Source organism: Lontra canadensis, unplaced genomic scaffold (genome assembly GCF_010015895.1).
Source record: "Lontra canadensis isolate GAN:19392208 unplaced genomic scaffold, GSC_riverotter_1.0 scaffold7, whole genome shotgun sequence".
NCBI classification, from domain to species: domain Eukaryota; kingdom Metazoa; phylum Chordata; class Mammalia; order Carnivora; family Mustelidae; genus Lontra; species Lontra canadensis.
The window spans coordinates 1,411,610-1,429,601 of record NW_022631001.1 but is presented as its reverse complement, the minus strand read 5'-3'; the positions used below and the strand labels follow the sequence as shown (position 1 = coordinate 1,429,601).

At 34.2% G+C, this 17,992-nt stretch overlaps 1 protein-coding gene across 3 annotated transcripts in view; it reads left to right on the top strand.

The window, feature by feature from the left end:
* CNTN5 (contactin 5) overlaps positions 1 to 17,992 on the top strand; it is a 1,319,804-nt gene that overhangs the window by 970,680 nt on the left and 331,132 nt on the right. For all 3 annotated transcript variants that reach the window (XM_032852733.1, XM_032852732.1, XM_032852734.1), the window contains one exon: positions 1,199 to 1,301. In XM_032852733.1, coding sequence (XP_032708624.1) covers positions 1,199 to 1,301 — 103 coding nt within the window. The remainder of the gene's footprint in view (positions 1 to 1,198; positions 1,302 to 17,992) is intronic.

Below are 17,992 nucleotides of genomic sequence, written 5' to 3'. Positions count from 1 at the left end.
AAGTCAACTGCTTTTCTACTGTAGCTTTGTTCTTTTTCCTTTCATTCACATCACCCAGCTCTGAAGCTGAAAATCTTAATGTCATTATTAAAGAGGATCACACACTTGTCCTCAGCAAACCCCCTCCCCCCATTGAGTGCCAATCTCAATTCTTTCTTGTTTTAGTTTTGTGGGTTTCTTCTTTTTCATGTAGTGCCTCTTTTCTTTTCTTCACCACCATAATTCAAGTCTGGGCTTTTATTCTTTCTATGTGGCTTTATTGAAATAATGTAATTGATTTAATGGTCTCTGCTCCAATGTCAGTATATACATCTCAGCAAAAATATCATCCCCTTATTCAAAACCTCAGTAGTCCAAATTATTTATAGATTAATGTCTGAATATCTTACTCTGATAATCAAGGCATCTTTTTTTTTTTTGCATTCCGTTTATATTTCCAAATTTGCCTAGTATCATTTCCCTTCACATACCAATGTGCCAGAAAAGCTGATATTCCTACTTCTTATAGTTTCCCCTCATTTTGTCTTTATTCTTACAATTATATTTACTTTTTTTCCTCTCATTTTACTACTTACTCAAATCCTAACTATTCCTGTATGTGCCCCAAATGTACATAATACTTAATTTCATGACACTCATCACTTCCTATTTTTGTTTACAGTCTTTTTATATATAACTATTCTTCCATATTTGAGTATATGTCATTTCTTTCTCTAAAAATACACTTACTGAGTGCTTGAGAGAACAGTCCATGACTGATTTATCTTTGTAACTCCCATAATGCCTGAAAAATGTTTGAATATTATAGACATTCAATAAATGTATGTTGACTTAATGAATAAGTATTCATTTATATGACAGTGATAAAGAAAGTTTTTACTTACGTAGGAAAAAAACCAATTACTTGCCATGGGAAATGTTCATATTTATTTGTTTCCCCTGGAATGTAATCGGTAATTAAACTAACAGTGTTGACTAACATTTTCAGTTATTATTATTTAAAATGGTATTGAACATACATGCAATCCAATCCTTAAATGAAAACTGGGATATTTCTTATTTCAGTGCATCAAAAATTTAGCAGTCATCAAAGAGACATTAACAACCAAACCACAGTGCTTTTCAATGTAATATTTCCAGAATTGGAAGGAAATTGTGAAATTCATTTTATGCTTAAAGAATGTTCTTTATTTCCCAGGTGTGATGGGAGAATATGAGCCGAAAATTGAGGTCCATTTTCCTTTCACAGTTACAGCTGCTAAGGGAACAACTGTTAAGATGGAATGCTTTGCACTTGGCAAGTAAGTACATATTCTCCATAATTAGACACAATTGTTTATTAAAATGTGACATATCTTTTTTTGGATCACTTACTTTGTTAGATTTCATTTCCCCAGAAGCTCCTTGGAGGCTATTCATTAAAAAGGGGAGGGGTTGGGAAGTGATGAAGTAACCAATTATAATGATTATTCTAGTAGTTTCTATGAACAATAATATATATATAGTTTTGCTACTTGAACATAAAGGAAACTTGTTTAAATAAAAGAAGAACTTCACATTTCTTTGCCTATATGTCTTAAATTTCCAATATCGTTCTTAAATTTTATTTAGTAATAATAAAAATTGGATAAAAACATAAGGTGTTATCTGCTCTTCATGCAAAGGATATAGATTCTGATAAGATATAATGAGACAACAGCCTAAAAATCATAAAGATGATAGTTGCAGTAAACCAATTGATTACTTTAGTATCCCCTGAAAGAATGTTAACATAATAGCACCAGCTGTCAATGTGTACAACATGCAATCATTCTCCAAATCAAACAGATGATTTATTTCACACTATAATGACTGCTATACTTTATTATCTTATTTCTGAGGGTTTAAATCCTATGATACATAATCACTTGTCAATGATGTTTACAATATGAGTATTGAGCATAGATGCAGGAGTGAGATTTTGATTATATTTGATTCAAGTATTATGATTTATTTTAAACAGGGTGTTGTTGTTTTGTTTTGTTTTTGGCTTTTCTTTAGAGTGATGAGACCTCAAGGTCCTTTCTAGACTCTATGATTATAACTTTGCATAAATGCAGAGTTACTAATCATTTAACTTAACTTGTGGTGAGCTAGCTATAAAGCACTTGAAGATGAAACATGCTATATAAATGTGCTTAAAGTAGGTTTAGCCTAGGGTTGAGGAAAATATTAGCAAATATGAAAAATTCAGCTAGTAAAAAGAGGTTGAGCATGCAAATGTAGTTAAAAACCATGGTTTCTTCTTTTAATTTCAAAATGGATTGAAATTAAATGCATACATGTGGAATCCTATTTAATCAAAGTAGAAGTGGGCTGCCTGGGTAGAGCAGTCAGTTAAGCATCCATCTCCTGGTTTCTGTTCAGTATCTCAGGGTGGTGATATGGAGCTCTGCATTGGTCTCCACACTCAGCATGGAGTCTGCTTGAGATTCTCTCTCCCAATGCCCCTCCTGTTCATTCTCTCTCTCTCTCTCTCTCTCTCTCTAAAATAAATAAATCTTTAAAAAAAATAAATCTAAGTAGAAATGATCATAATAGACTAAAAATGAAATGTTATCATGTGGTATTTTTAAGCAAAATATGTCTATAAGTAGAAATATATTTCAAGAACTTAAAATTCATCTAGGAGGTATTTGGGCTGATACCTAAGGAAACCTTCCAAACCCAAAGATATTGGTTAAATTCACATGATTAAATCATGCCTTAAAAGTCTTATTTTTGACCATTTGTCCATATTGTGGCATCAGATATGCCTGAAAATGTCCTGAATAATCATTTCAATTCTGATAAATACAAAAATATGTTTTGGCTTGATGCCAAAGGTTTTCATACATCCTGCAGTTAAATAATTCTTAAATGCCAGAATATGAACTAACAGAAGGTCATATTATAAAACAAATTACAGAAGTGGATTTATAGAGAAAAAAACAATATGGAATACTTCCCCAGGCAAGCTTATTTAATAAGTTAGTTGTGTTTGCTTTTAGAATTCTTGATATATGTCTAGTAAATTGATCTTTAAAGTCCCTTTCATTCTAGGTGGAATCCAACAGTCAAATTGTGTTATTTTAATACTTTATTTTCTTCAACTTTCCACTCTTTTGTTACTCCTTCTCTTCATATCCCCACAGCATAAGTATTTTAAAAAGGGGGTGGGGATATAAAGACACACAACCTGTCAAGAAAGTTTCTGTTGCTCATTTGATTTTCTTTTTATGAAGTGTCATAATTCTGAAGAAAAAACATGGGGCGCCTGGGTGGCTTACTAGGTTAAACACCTGCTCAGGTCGTGATCTTGAGGTCTTGGGATCCAGCCCTGCATCAGGCTCCCTGTTTAGCAGAGAATCTGCTTCCCCCTCTCACTTTGCCCCTCCCCCGACTTGTGTTCTCTTTCTGGCTTATTCTGTCTCTCAAATAAATAAATAAAATTTTTTAAAAAGAGAGAAAAGAAAAGGAAAACATGCTATGAAGAGATACACCTCTACCTAAAAACTAAACTACCACTGATGAAAGTAAACAAAATTTTAAAAATAACATCTTTATATGTGCTTATTCTCTTAGACTACATTATCACATGGGATAGATCCTCATTGCATACCAACATAATCACAACAATTTCAAATTAATACCTGAGCATCTGCTTAGTTCCCACAGATCACCTGAGCTGATTCCCACTTTAACATGGTGGACCTTTGCCTGTCCACAAACTTATTATCTGTCACTAGATACCAGTCAGGACTTCGCCACTCAAACTGATTTCCCCCCTTCTCTGCCCACATAATGCTTTGTTTTTTTGGTTTCTGTTTTGTTTTAAGATTTTATGTATGTACTTGAGAAAAAGAGAGAGAATGAGCACACAAAGGGGAGTGGTACGGTGAGAGAGAAGCTGAGTGGGGAGCCCTGCACAAGGTTTGATCCCAGGACCCCAAGATTGTGACCTGAGCTGAAGGTAGAAGCCTAACTGACTGAGCCACCCAGACACCCCAGTCCACATAATGTTTTAATCAAATGCTTGTCATAGAGTATTATAACCAAATTCTAGCATAGAGGATGCCAAAACCTTTGTTATCTCATGGCCTTTACATTTGCTGTTTCCTCTATGGGGAACACTCTTTCCATGGTAGCTTCCCCTTACCTTCTCACCTCAACTTAATCACCTTCTAAAGATGCCTTCTCTGACTATTTTATGTAACTGACATTCATTATTGTCTATCTAAATATTTGTATTTTTTCATCATACCCTTAATACAGTTTTAAATTATTAAATTATTTACATAGGAGTTTCTCTAATTTTTCCTCCTCTAGATCAGTCAGAAATCCAGGTAGAAACATCAAACCCTTATGGTTCAAAAGAGTCTAGTAAAGGCACAAGTTGAAGATCAATGAGCAAGGTTAAGAGAACCAAGAAAAGAAACTGAAGCATTTATAGACTAGTGATAACATGAAGTCATTTCACACTTAAGCAAAAATGAAGAAGGAGGAGGAGGAGATGGTGTCATGGGAACCAGGGACAGCTGGAGATATGGAGAGGGCTGGGGCCCCCCAAAGCAACTATAATAACTGTAGCCATGAGGAAATGCATTAAAAGAAGACAGTTGAGGAAAGGATCAGGAGACTCATACCCTGCTTTCTTTTTCCTCATGCCTTCTGAGTTCCTCTGGTGGTTCTCTTGACTAATGGCAAACAGAAGCCAGCTTACAAGCCCAGAGGATGCTATTAGCAGCATTCAAAGGAAGGTGGAGATTCTGGGAGATGAGGAAGGTGACAGGCAAGGGAGGCAAAAGAAGAATAATCAGTAAGTCCCCATCAAGTTTTAAACCCCATGAGGGCAAGAATCATGACTACATTCTTCACTTATTCCTAGTGTCTACCACAGTGCTGGCATATAATCGCACTCAGGAAATATTTATTGAAGGGATGAATAAATTCAAAGGTTGTGTCTACTTAATCCAATTCAACTCTTTATTAGTAACATATAATAAATAATAAGTAACTTTACTTTTTATGCATAAAGTCTTTTGACTAATTCCTATTCTCCCAAACGAATCCATCTACATTCTCCAGACCTCTACCTCTTGCCCTCTCATCTTTTTTTTTTTCCTTTATGCCCACATTTACACTTGCATTTTGTCCCCATTCTTTACTGTTTATTCTTACCTCAATCCATCAGTATCTCTCTCTTAGACCTATAAGTTCTCCTTCTCGTGTTTTTATTCTCAAAGCTTATTATTGTGTCCAAGTCATACTACTTAACCAGATGATCTGAAAATCATCCCTTTATCTATGGATTCTTAAGAGGGGTTTGGTTGTTTCCTTTGGGGGTAGTGTGAGGTTAAGAATGAAGAAGATTTATCAAAAAAAGAAAATCTGAAAAGGCTACTCCCTGAGAGATTCCAGCTATATGGTATTCTTGAAAAGGCAAAACTATGAAGACAGTAAAAATATCAGTTTTGTAAAGGTTGAGGGGAAAGAGGAATGACTAGTTGGATCACAGAGAACTTTAGGACAATAAAGCTATTTTGTATGATATTTTAATGTTGGATACATGTCATTACATATTGTCAAAACCCATAACAAAAACCAAGAGTGCACCCTTAAGTACATTATCACTTTTGGGTGATAATAATTTGTCAATGAAGTTCCAACAACCATAATATTTGTATCACTTGGTGGAGGATGTTGATAGTATGGGAGGCTGTTGGAGGAAGGAAGTATATCAAAATTCTCTGTACTTTCTGTTCAATTTTATATTCTATGAACCTAAAACTACACTTAAGAAAAGTAAAGTTTATTTTTGAAATAACTAAAAAAAAATTTACAAAATAATAAATATAAGGTGAGGGACATAATAAAATAGATTTATTACAGAAAACAATATTTGATGCAGTAATGGCTTGAAGGACAAACAAGAGGAAGATCATAAGCACAAAATTTTGCTGTTCCCACCTTTGCTTCCTCCTACTCTTACTGGAGCAACCCAGATTTAATACCAGAAATCACCATTTTTATCATGTTATTCACTAAATCAAATGCCTTCCAAGATACTACTCTCTCAAGGAAAAATGATTCATTCGTTAATGCAAAGGAACCAAAAAGTAAGTGTTATGCTTTGCATAGCTCATCGGTAAATACAAATTGGCTAAAGTACCGTGAAAGAACCTAGCACTGAATACAAGTCTGAAGGTTTTAAGAAAAGCCTGGTGCCAATTACTGTACTAGTTTCCAAGGATTTCCAAGGTCCCTGTTCTCATTTTATCAAACATTTAGCTAATTTACTATCACACTATCTGTAGTCCAGTCTGTCATTACATAAGCAATAGTACACACTTTGACCAAATGTCTTCCCACAGTCAACTTTTATCTCTAGAAAGATTTACTGCCCATCTTTTTTGTTCCAACTTTAAACTTAGACTAGACAACAATAAAGGCAGATTTTCCTCCCCTTGAATTTTCTCTGACCCATGACATCATCTCATGAATATCATAAGCCACACTGGGAAATTTCTTTGATTGTTAAAATACTTTCAAAACATGTCAGAATACTGTTCTAGTGCTTCCGAACTACATTTTTATTTCTCTTGAGAAGTAAATACTGCACTTCTATACACTCTGTCTCTAAAGGTATTTCATCCTTATAACTTAGAGGATGTAAATTAATGCAGCCATAGTTCCACAGATCATTTAAAAATAAATAAGCTGATACTTTATCTGTATTATTAAAGAAATATAGCAGAAGACATAGGATTTTAGGTTATTGAATTTCACTATCTCATAATATCATACAAGTTCACCACTCTGCCTAATTTGAAATTAAATACAAAGTCAATAAGGAATCAATAAACTGCAACTTCTAAAGAAACTTCTATTTAAGTCTGAATTTAGCAAAAATTAAATGGTTTCTCTTTAGGTTGCTGCAGCCTAATATAATGCCAGTGAACAAGTTACATCCCTAGAAATCTCTCTGCAAGTAGATTATACAACACTGAATGCAGAACACATGCATGATAACTGTGACATACTGTGTTTAGTATTGGTAAATCTACAAAGGTATAATTTCCCCAGAAAAAACAGGAAATGCTTAAAAAGGATCCATAGGGAAACAAAGGTATGTGAAGTCCTGGGAAATACAATAAAGTGTAAAAAAAAGGGAGGGGATTAATTACTTTGAAGATAAAAAGGCTGTTTCAGACATACGGAAGGTTATTATCAAGAGATTGCTCACAAGCTATTCTCCAGTTTCAACCAGGTGGGGAAGAGTTGAAATTTCAACAGTATGAGATTAAACTAGCAAAACTAGATTGGGTCAAATGTAGAAGTTTGTGACCAAAAAAAGTTGTTACATGGAAAATTGGTTATCTGCAGAGGCAGTAGGAGCTCTTTCCCCAAACTGCTGTAATAATATAATACCCATTTGTCTTCCAATAATCAAGGTGGAATGTTTCCTGAAAAGAGAGAAATGATCTGCGTCATGGATAGAAATGAATATTGTAGATATTCTCTTTTGCTGACCACTTTTCTACCTGCTTAGGCTGAATAGTAAGAGTAGAAGTCTAGATCCAGGAAGGCTTAATTAGCTGTCTTTGTTAACTACATTATTACATAACGTTTTAAAGTGATATATGCAGGAAATAGAAGAGTGTTGCCTTTTCTTGCTCAGCATTCAGCTCAAAGACTTTAGTTAGGGGAGAGAGGTGTTTTTGGTATTTCCCAGGTCTGCCTTAAACACTGAACATACTACTCTTGAAATGAGAGATAAGAGGTCAAAGGACAATGCAAGTAAGGAATCCCTTAGTGCCCTAATAAATATTTCATTTCCGTGGTCTTCTCTAAATGTATTTGAAAGTTGGTGATATTTTCAACTGGTTGTGCTCAGTTTTTAAGTCTGGTTTATGTAACTTATTAACTAGATTACACAGAGTGAAATGAGAACTTTAAAGTTTGGAGAGTTAGTAACTGCAGAAAGCAGCTATTATCTCTAGGGCTATGGGGAAAAACAAGAAGAGCTAGAATTACTTAAAATTGGAAGCCCAGAGTTTCACATCTGGTGTTCCTTGTCAGACTTTACATCAGAAAACAGAGTACAAGGGTTGAACTGACACAGATTACACTTTACATTTTCAAACTTATCTGTACCTCTTTTAAAAAAATATTTTAATTTATTTATTTGAGAGAGAAAAAGAGAGGGTGCACATGACCAGAGAGTTGCAGGCAGAGGGAGAGGGAGAAACAGACTACACACTGAGCAGGGAACCCAAAGTGGGGCTAGATTCCAGGACTCCAGGATCATGACCTTTACCAAAGGCAGATGCTTAACCAACTGAGCCCCCTAGGTGCCCCCAAACTTATCTCTACCTCTTAACCACACCTCTTCCCGTACCTCATCCACACATACTTCTCCACATCTGCGGTCCTGTAACTCAGTTCTAACAGTCTAAAATATCCTGCCCTCACAATCCTATTCAGTCTCCAAAACTTAGGTCAAATGCCACTTCCCTACTCTAGTCCTGCCTGCTCTACTTGAGATCCAATCTCTTACCTTTGGAACTATATGACCACCCATATTTCACTGTTTAGATTGCCCCATTGGGTCAGCTGTGTAGATCTGTCCTCTTTTACTTCTTTACAATTTTTGGAGCCCTAGGGTATTTTTATATGTAGTAGATGCTGACTATATTTATTGAATTTAATTCAGGTATGAGAAATGTGACCAATCTTTTATAACAGGAAGTATGCTACTGCCTTAGTTTGGTCAGACAGAAGTCTCCAGATGCCTTTCACATGTCTTGGCCCTGAAAATTCTGACCATATTACATTAGCTACAGTTTTCTGACAGATTTTATTTTACCGTGTAACCTTGTGCAGACCCTGAAAAGATCACTAGATATGTCACAGAGCTACCAACAACAAAGAAGTAAAATTTGGTCACTGATGCTTAAATGACCCCGTGCACAAGGGCAAACTTGGGGTTCTTCTGTAATAAAAAAGCCATATGCCATAAAGCAACATCAGTTTATCTGGTATGACAATCCTACAAACTAATAGTGTCACAGACGGTTTTTTTTTTGTTTTGTTTTGTTTTGTTTTTTGTTGTTTGTTTTTGTTTTTTTTTAACTTTACATGTTCCTTATCTTGCTTTTGCAGCCATTAACACACAATCAGATCAACTGTGCTCAAAAGGCCTTGCACCAGTTACTAGTAATTATGTGGATGACCTTTCCAGGTTCATCTGAAACCTGGTGGTGTGGTGGGAGGGAAGAGCACATTCAGTTTCCTGTGCGTAGTTCCTGCTTATCTCTCTTTCAGATAGCATTTACAAACCATCTTTTTGTTACACTTTATCAAATGTCTATTAAGAAACCAGGATGTTAAGTAGTTTTTTCTCTTGTACATGTTTATTGCAAATAAGAAAGCACCGGTTCATAAAGTTCTTTTTGCTGTAATTTATGTTTTCTTTTTCTTAGTCCTCAGCCAAGTTGTCTCAAATGGCTGCTCTTATGTCCTATTGTAACTGTGAGAATGATAAATATTCCTCTGAGACTTCCCATGGTCTGCAACTGGCAAATGTTCCTGAAAGAATCTACTCTTCAGTTACAGATTGATGATTTATTAATACTGTTTATTTGGAACTTCCAGTCACAAAGGACTGTAGGAATTAAAAATAAATTGCAGTTGGTGGTATTTGTCTATTAAACCCAAATCAAATTACTTAATCATTAGATTGACAGAAGATCTGGGGATGAGAGTTAGTCATTGGGCCTAGGAATCAATAAATGTTTAGCTATCACAGGAAACTGGTACATTATGGAGTGTTGAAAATTACTTTTCTGAACTATTGGTTGCTTCCCTATTGTTGAGACCAAGGATGCATCCTCATTTCAGGAGTTATCCAAATGAGATAGAACCTTAAAGATCACACAGCCCAATATCAATTTGTGCATAAGAAAGTGAGACTCCATGGGAAAGGACTAGACCAATACTTGTGGACTTGCTGGACAAGCTAATGGTTTATCCATCTTCATTTGGTTCTCTTTATATTTTCAGCACCCTTCCATAGTATCAACTATGTGTTTTAATTACTTATTTACTTCTGCATCTGAAGGTGTCCACTATTTCTAGGAAAACAGGACCAATAATTTGCATAATTATTCACTTTTGGAGTCAGAGTTAAGTGGCATCATATTTCTAACTTTTCCTGGGATACATTAGGCCCAGTCAATTTGCCTCACCAGAAAAACTACATATTTGTGCAAAGCTTCATAACTAGCAAGTAGTAGAGGCAGAACCATGTTCTAAGAATAAGTGTTCTTCTCAATTTACCATACCAATTTTCTGTTGCTAAGACTAAATCCCACTTTATTATAGCAAATATTTTTCCAAATGCACTTAAGTATTTCAGTGTTTCAGAATAAGGAATATTAGTATGCAGGACAAGCCACCAAGGGCAGAAAGCAGAAGATAATTCCAAAATGACTGAGATTTTTACTTGCATTAGTTTAGTCACCCAACAGCTTTATTTTGGGTGAATCTCCCTGGAGTTTTCATAGAATAACCTCTTCTACTGGATGTTGATTGTGGGATGAAGAAATTGTCTGGCTGATAACATTTATAAAGAGATTATAAAGAATCAGTATATCCATTAGATATAAATATCCATCCCACACCACAAAAAATTCATTAGATACATAATCTTGATATCTGAGTGAGCTTTTAGTGGAGCAAAAGTAGAAGAAAATTTTGACCAAAAAGTTGTCCAAAATTTCAGTACTTAAAACTGACATTCTACCTCATACTAGATGATTTCCATATCTCACTTAATTCTAACTGCATCTCTGGCATGTTTTCTCAATGGATTAAAAACAGGAATAAATAGGGTGGCTCAGTCATTAAGTGTCTGCCTTCAGCTCAGGTGATGGTCAAGTCCCATATCTGCACATCAGGCTCTCTGCTCAGCAAGAAGTGTGCTTCTCCCTCTTCCACTCTCCCTGCTTGTGTTCCCTCTCTTTCTATATCTCTCTCTGTCTGGTAAGTAAAATCCTAAAAAAAAAAAAAAAAAAGTAAATGTAGACACATTTTTTTTGTTCTGACCTTATTTCCTTATCTTGGACTCTTCCAGTGTGGATTTCTATAAATTTTTATGTAATCAATCACCCACAAATTCTCACTGAGTGTTCTACTAGAAATTTAAATTTTGTGCCCAATGATTACCTCTTCTAATAGTAATTTGATACCCATAGTACTGCTTTTAAAGTGCATTTAGGTAAGAGCAAATGTGTTGGAGTCTCTTTATTTGAGGTCTCATTCTGGCTCATATGTTTCATGAGAATACTTAATTTTTAAAGCTATCTCAGTATATAGATTCTAAAAAGTGGTATGCCTTACCAATTCACTGTACTATGAGCTAAGCCTATCTGGTATATGTTTATTCTTACCATATTGGTATTGCTCCACCAAGAGCAGCATCAAAATTTGTCCACTAGATAAAGATGAATTTAGAATATTAAGATGTTTTCATATGCAATGCTTGGATTGATTTTATACTAAGTTGCAAATTTGGACATCAGGCATTGGTAAATACATACCATTAGTATTTATATATTTTATTTATTATTTATATATTTTATAATATATATTTTTATTATTAATATATAACATATATTATATATTAAATAAACATTTATTATATATAATATATATTATTTATGTATTTTTAAATTTTGCATTTTTCTTTTCAATAACTGAAAAATTTAATATATCATGATAATTTATCATTTATTAATATGATATTCTTTTCATGACACTTCCTTCTCTCTACCTTTAGTAGCCAATATCCCCCCTCAAGCATCATAATTGTCCTTCCTCAAACCATCTGTTCCAATCTCTTAGCCATTTAAAAATCCCTCAAGTCCACTTCTTCCCTTCTACTCTATCACCCAAAATCATAGTTTAAAGTCTGTTACTAATAAGGCAGTTTGGCTCTCTTATTTCTGCTACAAATTAGACTAGAGATATCCTTTTAAAAAATCACCACATTGATGTTCTACAGTTTTATGAATTTCTCCAAGTGCTGCTTTCTATCAAGCTCTGCTACAGGCATTCTATCATTTCTGTTTTCTATAGTTCTCAGGGATTTACTCCTGGTTTTCATATGACTCCTTATCTCATTAAACCTGATACTTCTTTTGAGTTTTTAATTTGGTTGTTGATTCCAACTTCAACTCTTTATTCCACTTGAGATTCTTCAGTCCCTTTTCCCACAGCTTTAGGTCCAGACTGGGTTCCTACATCTCCAACTCATATACAACCACTACACCCATCTCACATCTACCTACATAAGTAATTTTCACTGTCACTGGAGGTGACCCCTGAGACAGTTACTCAAAGTATAAACTCTTAAATTTTCTTTCACTCTTTCTTCCTTTTCATCATCATCTGTTAATCACAAGTGTCTTAAATTTATTCTCACTTAGTTGGTACAAAGCAACTAAGTACCAACAGTTAGTTGGTACAAAACATTCATTGACTGAATTAAATTATTCATCAGTATAATAGGTATGCATATATGCTTATGGGGAAGCAGAAATAAAGTAACATATTAAAGAATTCTAAGCCTGAGACTATATATGCATGGGCATTTAGATCATAAAACTAAAAGCAAAGTGGCCCTATTTAGCTGTACACCAGAGAATGGTTTCACCTTGATGAGGTCTCATGCTGTAGTATATATTCTTGTATGTCCAAATTTCAGAAACAGTTTTTACAGTTGATATATGGGTTCTAGCATAGTTGGGTTTTCCCACCAAAGTCACTCTGATAAATCAGAAAGAAAGCTGTGATAGTAACCAGCACTGGTTGTTTATAGAAATAAGTAGTGCCCTTGTTAGAAACATGACTAGAAAGCTGATGGCCTTTAAACAGGGTCAGATCAAAGGGAATGGACTTTCCTATTGGCTATAACTATCAAGCCACTATAAATTGGTGGATTGTCTTTTTCTTCTCAAAATATTTCTGTATATACGGCACCTGTCAATAAGATTAAAATCATCTCTTCTGGGGCACCTGGGTGGCTCAGTGGGTTAAAGCCTCTGCCTTCGGCTCAGGTCATGATCTCAGAGTCCTGGGATCAAGCCCCGCATCGGGCTTTCTGCTCGGCAGGGAGCCTGCTTCCTCTTCTCTCTCCACCTGCCTCTCTGCCTACTTGTGATCTCTGTTTGTCAAATAAACAAATAAAATCTTAAAAAAAAAAAAATCTTTTCTCTGGGTAGTGCTAGGGAGAAACTAATTTTATTATTACTACTACTACTATTATCTTTTATTTTTCCAATATATTTTATAAATTCAAAATACAAAGCTTTTATAATACAAAAGCTATTAGTATTAACAACCTCATACTATGTATAACAACCTCCAAGAATAATTTTTATTTTATTAATTACATATTTAAGTTGATGGTTTCCTTTGGGATTTTAGGAAATTACCTTAACCTCAGTAGTCACATTTCCAGAAATAACATTTTATGGTCTGGTATCAGAAATATTTCTATGAATATCTAATCCCATCAATTCTAATATCTGATTCTTCTCAATTCAGAATTTATCCTGAAATGTGGATGATGCATCATATCTCTATGTCTTTTGTTTTGTTTAATATTTGATATAGGAAAAAACTTTCCCTTAAAATTTTTTATTTCCATGACACCATAACAGAGAAGACACCATTTAAAGTTCATTTGTTCATACTAATATTCTTACCAATTGAGTAACCAGAGACATATTTCCATCTTTGTCTTTGGAATCTCTCACAGGGTGTTATAAAACTTGGAAACAGGTGCCATTAAGATAAGATCAGTGGGGGCACCTGAGTGGTTCATTTAGGCATCTGACTCTTGATTTTGTCTCGGTTCATAATTTCAGGGTCATGGCAACAAGCCCATTGTCAGGCTCCATGTTCAGAGTGCAGTTGGCTTAAGATTCTCTTCCTACCTTTCCCTTTGTCCTTCCCTCTGCTCACTCTCTCTCTAAATAAATAAAATATATAAAAAAAAAAAAAGATGGGCGGAGGATAAAGTCATAGGGAAAGTGTGTTAATTGAACCATCTCAAAACTATCACCTATGCCTTTATTGCAGGTAACATTAGCTAGCTTTTATTTATCCCTGTAATAACATTTATTGTAAAACAACTTACTGTGAAATTAAAACATAGCAATTTCATATTCTTCACTTTTTTGTTATGAATCTAAAGTGTTTTTTAAAATATGCAATTAAATGAGATATATCTGCATGCACAATGTATAATCAGAATTGTCTTATAGCTCATGAATTGTTGCCTTAGATAAATCATTTTATGATTCTTCATTCTATCCAAACATTTTCTATTTCATATGACAGGAAAGTAAATGACTGGTACTTTTTGCATTAATTGTTCCTAGTTGTGTGTTTGATTTTCAGTTGGTAGAGTCACATGTATATGTTAGTATTTAGTGCAATTTTATTTAATATATTGCCTGTACAAGTGAAACATGCAGGTGTGATACATGTATGTATATGTATGTAAATAAAGTATTAAGTCCACAGAAAGGATGTTTCAAGACAGAAAATGTTAAGTAATAAACTAAACATCTGTCATACTTTTTTTTTTCTTTTTTCTTTACAATGGAATATAGCAACAACTACCTTCTGTTCCTGTCACTGGTTTTGCTGGTAGTATATAGTGGAAGATGGTTTCATGTTGAGTTTTTATAATAATATTTTTAGCTGATATCTTAATATCCAATAAATACAAAAATGATACTCAATGGGGACTTATGTCAGCTATTATAGTACAAAAGGCAAATGATAAGTATTTTTGGTCATTTCTGTTCCCTTATTTTCTTTTCTTTTGGGGATTGAATCAATCTAGTTACAACTTTTAGAATGTCTTATTTATGGCCATTTTTTCAAAGGAAGGCACATTATGAGTCAGGTCATTTGTTTTATACATCCCTATAGTGAAATGTACCCCTTTCAATATTTCTGAAAGAAGAACACATATCAGTGTTTCTTACACGGACACATAGGGGAAGAACATCTTTTAATCTCCACATTCATATAATTCCACTACATTTAGCCACACTCTATTGAGAGAAAATATAAATATAATACACCCCAAAGATTACACTTTAAAAAATCTATGCAATCCATATGTATATTGCAATTGATGGTATGTCAATTTAATTGGCAATGTTTTCTTTCTTAGTGATTCTTAAAATAATACTGTGTCTTATAATCAGAAGTATCTTGAATGTGATGAATTAGAGTAATTAATGCTAAAGTGGCATATGTTCAAACCTAACCTAGTGATCAAGTCAATCAGAACCTGAGTGATACTATGTTCTTCCTCCATTTATACACAGTTTAATTTTTAAAATCTGAGTCAGTAAGCAAAATATCTCCCTTATAATACCCAAAAGCTACTAGAAAGATGGTTGTTGACTGCATATTTTTATCTTATAAATCAACAAATTTTTCCTAGCATTAGCAGTCTCAGTTACTTCCAGTCATGTTACCTTTGAGATTCCACACATAAACACAAGTGAGGATAAAAATATAAAGGAGTCCAAAAGAATCCTTCTGCCCACTGTCTTAATCATTTCTTGAGACTCTGGATTTTGTTGACTGTATGTCACAAACAAGAGAAAATAGAGGAAACATAAAAAATGATATCTAAAGAGATTATGAATAAAGTAGATACCCCACTAGTTTTTTTCATTTTCATTTTGGCTTTATGGAAGTATAACAGAAAGAATGCATATTCTTTATTTTTTCAGCAAGAACATTTTTTACTTGAAGCATACTTAAAGATATATATTCTAACACATTTTCAGTGACTTAAATATGTAGAGAAAATAAAATCTATTAAGTCAGAAACACAATTAAGTAAATTAAATGTACTGCTCAAGTATTTCTTCAGATTGTTTCTTAAAAGCTTGATTAAGGGTATAATTGGCATGTGACAAAATGTTTAAACTATGCAGTGTGATACATTTTAACATGTATCTATCCATGACCCTTCACATAGCCACATAATGAACATATCCAGTACCCATAATCATTTCTGCATGTACATTTATAACATTTCCCCTCTTCATTTCTATGCATTCCCAACCTTAGGCCACCACTGAACTCTCTGTTCTGTTACTATAGTTTGCTTTCTAAAGTCCTGTTTAACCAGAATTACACAATATACACTTTCTTTGTCTGACTTCTTTTACTTAGAATAATCATCAGGAGATTCATACAAGTTGTTGGCATGTCAGTAGTTCATTCCTTTATATTGCTGAGTGGTATTCCATTTTATGGCTGCCTCAAAATTTGTTCACATATTCATCTGTTGATGGACATATTGGTTGCTTACAAGTTTCATCTATTACCAATAAAACTTTATGAACATTTGTTTACAAATTTTTGTATGCACATAAGCTTTTATTTTCCCTAAATAACATGTTAAATATTTCCTCTAAGTTCTTAAATATATGTAACCTAATTGAAATGACAGTTTAATGTTCTGGTCTAGTAATTCTATCATATGTGTCCTTTTTGTGTCCGTTTCAGTTGATTTTGTTCTCATATGAGTTATAAGTTTTGATTCTTTGCAAACCCAGAATTTTTTTTATTGGTGCTGGATATTTGACTTTTACATTTTTGGATGTTGTGTATTTTTGTATTCTTGACCTTTGTTCTGAGATGTGATTAAGTAACTTGGAAACAATCTGATTCATTTAGGTCTTAACTTTTGTGCTTTTTAAAACAAGACCTAAGCAGCATTTTGTTTAAGGTTCATTTTTTCCCACCACTGCGGCAAGACTTCCAAGTGCTCTAGGAAATGGATCCTGAATTATGACATTGTCCATTCTAGCTATCAGGGTAGGAATTATTCCTGCCCTGGGCAGATTCTGAGCACTGTTTTGTTTTTTGTTTTTTTTTTTTTTTCTGATCTTTTCAGGATGTCCTTTTCGCTGTTAAGTAGTTTTCTCATATGCATATGCTGATAAGTACTAGACAATACTCAAGGGAGGTCTTCTGCGGATTCCTATTGTCTCAGTGTAACTCTCCTCTTCCAAGTCCTGTTAATTCTGCTTTAGTTTTCCCAGACTTCCAAATCTGTGTCCTCAGCTCAGGAAGTCAGTCTTCCCTCCCTATGCTGTAACTTGGAAACTTTGCCCAGAGAGCAAGCTGAGGCTGTCAGTTATATGCTTAAAGTCCTTATTTAACTTATTTCAAGGATCATTGTCCTTCACAGTCTGATGTCCAATATTTTGAGATCCATTTTTTAACATATTTTGTCAAGTTTTAGCTGTTTCCTTCTCAGTCATTTTAGTTAGTCAATAATAGTTAAATGAAAGGTAAAAAGTAAAGCTACCTTAACCATCTTTATCAAACTGAGAAGGTAGAAATAAAGTAATCTCCATAGAGAATATAGCATGTTTTACCAGTTCTTATTAGAAAAAAATTATGGTCACACTCTAACAAGAGAAAGGTAATAGAATGCTTCTTTAACAAAATCCTTCCTCGGGGCGCCTGGGTGGCTCAGTGGGTTAAAGCCTCTGCCTTCGGCTCAGGTCATGATCCCGGGGTCCTGGGATTGAGCCCCACATCGGGCTCTCTCCTCGACGGGAAGCCTGCTTTCCCCTCTCTCTCTGCCTGCCTCTCTGCCTACTTGTAATCTCTGTCTGTCAAATAAATAAATAAAATCTTTAAAAAACAAAAACAAAAAACAAAAAGCAAAATCCTTCCTCAAAGAGAATTTAAAATAGAAGTAAAACAAAGATAATTGTCTATTTTAATCTACAATCCTCAAAAAAAAAAAAAAAGTTAAATGCACAAGGACAAGGACCTATAAATCTATAGTTGAATAACATATATTTTCAGTGCCAAGTGGCAGGACACAAACAAAGCCTTGGTAGTTTGAGATACC